The 5,083-nt window shown below is 38.6% G+C and overlaps 1 protein-coding gene across 2 annotated transcripts; it reads right to left on the bottom strand.

Moving 5' to 3' along the window:
* Positions 1 to 770: 770 nt before the first annotated feature.
* Positions 771 to 4,718, bottom strand: gstt1b (glutathione S-transferase theta 1b). 2 transcript variants are annotated; one of them, XM_062388029.1, is made up of 5 exons: positions 4,334 to 4,718; positions 3,511 to 3,598; positions 3,279 to 3,429; positions 2,099 to 2,236; positions 771 to 1,084 (listed from the first exon to the last, which is right to left on the bottom strand). In XM_062388029.1, the coding sequence occupies exons 1-5, from the start codon at positions 4,437 to 4,439 to the stop codon at positions 887 to 889; spliced, it is 681 nt and encodes a 226-aa protein (XP_062244013.1). In that variant the 5' UTR covers positions 4,440 to 4,718; the 3' UTR covers positions 771 to 886. The 2 variants fall into 2 exon arrangements, with proteins under 2 accessions (XP_062244013.1, XP_062244012.1); XM_062388028.1 differs by having other exon boundaries at positions 2,099 to 2,275; positions 4,334 to 4,712.
* Positions 4,719 to 5,083: the final 365 nt, after the last annotated feature.

The raw sequence follows: 5,083 nt of genomic DNA, 5'->3' as shown, positions 1-5,083 counted from the left end.
AAGTGGTTTTCCGTGGTTTTCCGTGGTCTTCCGGGTCTTTTGGTGTTGCTGAGCTCACAAGTGCGTTTTTTTCTTTTTATAAATGTACCAAACAGTTGATTTGGCCACACCTAATGTTTCTGATATCTCTCTGATAGGTTTGTTTTGATTATTCAGCCTAATGATGGCTTGCTTCACTGATAGTGACAGCTCTTTGGACTTCATAATTAGAGTTGACAGCAACAGATTCCAAACACAAATATCTCACTTGAAATTAATTCTAGACCTTTTATTTGCTCCTTGTCAATGAAGCAACGAGGAAATAACACACACCTGGCCATGGAACAGCTGAGCAGCCAATTGTCCAATTACTTTTGGTCCCTTAAAAAGGTGGGTGCAACATATAAAATGTGTTGTAATTCCTACATCGTTTGCTTGATTTGGATGTTAATACCCTCAAATTAAAGCTGAAAGTCTGCCCTTAAAGCACATCTTGATTGTTTCATTCAAAATCCATTGTGCTGGTGTACAGAGCCAAAATGGTGAAAATTGGGTCAATGTCCAAATATTTATGGACCTAACTGTACTATGTATTGTCTATTCAAAAGAGATGTATTATGATGTGTGTGTGTTGTCTGTGTTAAGCAGGAAAGCAGGAAAGCGGGCAAGAAATTGTAATGAATCCGTTACCAAATACTGACCCTTTCCTATAGCTATATGGAATCAAACGTGCCTCGCTGTTCTCCCCTTTTCATGACACATACGAAAAAAAGTTGTTAAAACCAATGTCATTAACTTTTTCCCCATAGTATTTTATTGGTACCCGAATCATACAAATTATCAACGCTATTTGTAATGAGTTACCACAAAATTTACCAAGCTAGTTTGGACTGAACCAATATTCTCTTCACATGAATAATTTGAGGATCTTGGGCTTGCGGAACTGCATCTTGCTGGGGTCCATCAATGTCACACTCTCCTGGGCTCCCAAGAGGGAGCGGTGGGCGTCATCAAACAGCTCCTTTCCAATGGCAGCCTGGACTCTGTCCCGCCATGCACTCAGTTTGGGTCTGCCCTCAAACACATCCAGGCCTGATCCAACAGGCTGTCAGTGGAACAAAGGAGGGTAACGAGGGGATCATTAATGTAAAAAGAGCCAACTGTTGAGCCACCTCCTCTGACTACTCACCCCCATGATAGGTGACACAAACACAAAACATTTAGTTTTGTTTCAGTCACAAAGCTCTCATCAACCTTGATCAGCAACTGTATTCTGTGCACTAACATCTCCATTTCCAGCTTGGGGACAAGGAACTAAACAGATAAGTCACTTCAGCACAAATGAAAAACCAACAGCACAAATATGCTGTGATATCAAACGCTATTTAGAACTTTTGCGTTGTAATGGGGTTGTTGTCTGTGTGTTTTAGCCGCCAGCTGTTGTTCCCTCTTCCTAGTATTTTGTAGTGGCAAATTTAGCATTTAGTGGCATAGTGTGGGACGGTACCTGTTTACTTTCACCACAGCTATTACTCTTATAGCATGACTGGACACAAAATACAACAGTATATCTGCCCAGCTTGATCTTGGATCTGAATATAAAAATGTGTGTATTTTCTTAAAGCAGTGTTGCTTTTGAACTTACTGTATGCTGAGATGTCTGATTCTCCAACTGGCTTTGCTCAATTACTCAATTACTTCTCCAGTGCTCCTCTGTTTATATGTGGCCCAAAGCTTTTATGTAATGTTACACATGCTGGAACTGGAAATTTGCTGCAACACAGAAGTGTTTTCCACATAGTTATCTTCCATATCTATCCGATTATTGTGTTGTAGTTGTTGTTCTAACTGGTCAATTTTGGCCAGGATGTTTTAATTAAGTTGATGGATTTTTCTGCTCCCAAGTGGACAGAGTTAGTCACTGCTTGGATTTTTAAAGACATTTTAAATATTGTTTTTGTCTTGCTGGTAAAATGAAAAGGTATATTATCACTTGCACAGAAATTTCAGACAACAAAAGACATCTAAAACAGTGTTGATATTCAAACTGATTGGCAGTAACGTAAATCACCATGGCCCTTTATCAGTCCTCTGGACTTGGACATTATTGGAAGTTTACCTGCATAACCTCAACAATGGCAACCAGATCAGCCAATGAGATGTTATCTCCTGCAATGAATGGCTTGTCCTGGATAAACTTTTCCTCCAGGAGTTTCAAGGATCCATTTAAGTCCTCCAAGGCTGAATCATACTTGTCCTGCGGGACATCCACGCCCAGAACCTTAGGAATCAAAAGCTACAGCACAAACATAAATATCTTGATTGGAATTACCTGCAAGAGCTGATTAAATAAACTATTCAACTTGTTGTTATTAGTTCAATTTTTAGCATTTTTCTCCATTTACCCTTACCAGTAAAGGCAGAAGTCTGCCCACATTGGGTCCAGTTTCTTTCAGTTAACAAGGAATTTTTTTCTCTCCACAGTTGCCTAAGTTGGTTTCTCTATAATTTTAAGGTCTTGACCTTACTATGTAAAGTGCCTTGAGATAATGCATGTTATGATTGGGCACTATACAAATAAAATTGAATTCAACACATTACTTTTCCTTTAGTCTAGACATTTTTCTTTCATTCAGCACAAGTTAAATGCATGATGGCACACAATGGTCAGTTAGTGACTATTAATTGTAGACTACTTTTCACGATCCATTGTGGGATACAATGAGTCCACTATACTGAGTATTAAAATGTTCAAATTATGCATTCAGACAGCACTAAAAAAGGGCAGACTCACTATATAGTGTACTTTATCATGAGTAGAGAAAGATCTTTGAGCCTGCAACTTCACTACACAGTGCTTCTATGTGTAGCACTTTTTCTATGAGAACAGCATAGATGTCAGGGGCAATTGGAGTTTTGTGCATTGGGGTAGAATTGGATCACTGTCGACTGAAGTATTGTGGAGATAGAGCCTCATTTTTTAGGATGTTTTCAGAAAGCAGGGATACAGTTAAGACCACACTAATGGTCTGGGAAAAGAAAAAGATACAATACAAGATACCTTTTTGAAAAACAAAACAGAGCTTGTTTCCAGTAAGAGGGTATCATTCTATTTCATTGTGTTGGGATCGATGACAGTGAATAGTGAAACAAATGCCCAGATATACTATAAAAGGAAATGTGAAGTAAGTGAAATCTAGAGCTGCTAATGGAGCACTGCCCTCATATACTTTCTCCAGCTGACCTCACTTCTTCAAAGCTGGAGGGAAAAGCTCACACATAGGCGTAAGTGACCATACCCGGAGCCAGAGCATCTTGGATCCATGCAGACGGATAGCTGTGTGCTGCCATGAAAGATACTCGTTGATGCAAGCGCGTTGGTGGAGGTCAGCTGGGTACCAGAAATCCGGAGTCTTATACTTCTCTGCCAGATACAGCAGGATGGCAATGCTGCAGAGGCAAACACCACTAGTGAGCACCACACAGGACTCACATGCAAAACATACTACCAATAAATGTTTGATTTATCACCTCTCAGCCAGGCAGAAGTCTCCATCTCGCAGAGCAGGAACTTTTCTTATTAGGTTGATCTTCCCAAATTCTTCTCCATACTGCTCGCCTGAAAGAAATTTCAGTCAGAATGGTTTTCTGAAGACAAAATCTTGAAAAGTCTCTTGCATTTAGAGCACTGATATCTAAAATGTTCAGACGATATAACATTATATTTTCATTATAGTATAAACTTAGATTAGATTTCTTTATTTATCCACACAATGGGGAAATTCACTTGTTACAGCAATGATAGAAAAACAGAATTAGAGTAACAGTGCCGAAGCACAATAAAAAAAAAAAGAAAAAGATCACAATATGTACACTACTAAAACTACACATAATAAGTGTACAGAAACAAACAACCTGCAAAACAGACACTGTGCAAAAGCAGGTGCTGGGGATAAAGTGGAATGATGTTAAGTGTTATTGTAATGAAAACAAAAATATGCAACAGTAGTGACCATGATACAGAAAATAATTAAAAATAATTAAGAAGTAAGTGACCATAATATAAATAATACTACAAGATAGCATACTGGAAATATAAATATAGCAATGTAACCATTTTAAGTGACCATGATATAAATAAACTGACACTTTCTATTCACTTTCTCATCCAGCGGGCTGGGTACATAAGAGTTTCTATGGCATGTGAAGTCACTTACCGCGGATCAAAGTAGAAGAAAGTTAACAAGTTGACGATCGTTTTTTTATCCAAAAAGTAGTGTGGCTTCTGTTCAACCTCTCGGGTCTGGATCTGGGTGTGGATATTCGTCGTGTCTGTGTGTAAACATGAACTTACCTTCCATCAGAGACACCTTCTTGAACTCAAAGGGGATGTTGTTCTTTGAGGCGAATATATAGACGGAGCGGCAGGGCTGAGAGAAGAGGTCCAGGTAAAGCTCCATGGCAATGACTGCTCCTCAACACTCTGTCCTCTACTGTCTATCTGACACACTGCTCCCAAGACACTATGGAAAGCCTTCCTGGACAAAATGCATCATTCACGTCATGTTAAAAAAAACGACGTGACATTGTTTTTAAAACGGCGTATAAAGTGGCCTCTACTTTTTCGGACGAGTGACGAATTTTGTCCAGGTTGACTTGCCATAGGATTCACAGTGTAAAACACGATTGAAGAATTTTTGGTTTAACTTTAATCATACTAAAGACATGAAGAATGTGATTTTTCACACTAGTCAAACATCGCTCCCGAAAGCGAACAACATCCGTTGGTAACCCTTCACAATAAAAGTCCCAAACAGCTACACCTATGATGACAGGAAACACAAAATTCACTGACCAACCTTCCACCATAAGGTAACTAAATAAAAGCTTTTATAAATTACTTTTAAATAGGCAAACGTTACACTGGAAAAGTTAACGAGATATAGTTGATGATATAATAAATATTTAAGTTTGTTAGCTATATTATTAGCTATATATTAACTATGTATTGCTTGTTGTGTGTCTTCTTCATGAAAACCGCAAAACCGTGATATTTCCTCTGACAATAATCGTGGCACCAAAATTTCATATTGTGACATCACTA

The sequence above is a fragment of the Platichthys flesus genome, chromosome 5, assembly GCF_949316205.1.
Source record: "Platichthys flesus chromosome 5, fPlaFle2.1, whole genome shotgun sequence".
NCBI classification, from domain to species: Eukaryota; Metazoa; Chordata; class Actinopteri; order Pleuronectiformes; family Pleuronectidae; genus Platichthys; species Platichthys flesus.
This window is presented reverse-complemented; position numbering and strand designations above follow the sequence as displayed.

What these genes read in the sequence shown, in the direction of transcription:
- gstt1b (XM_062388028.1), bottom strand. Translation starts at nt 4,439, where the DNA reads ATGGAGCTTTACCTGGACCTCTTCTCTCAGCCCTGCCGCTCCGTCTAT. An exon ending in GACTTCTGCCTGGCTGAGAG is followed by an intron (nt 3,430 to 3,510) that starts GTGATAAATCAA and finishes TTGCCTCTGCAG; the next exon opens with CATTGCCATCCTGCTGTATC. An exon ending in CCAAGATGCTCTGGCTCCGG is followed by an intron (nt 2,276 to 3,278) that starts GTATGGTCACTT and finishes TTTGTGCTGTAG; the next exon opens with CTTTTGATTCCTAAGGTTCT.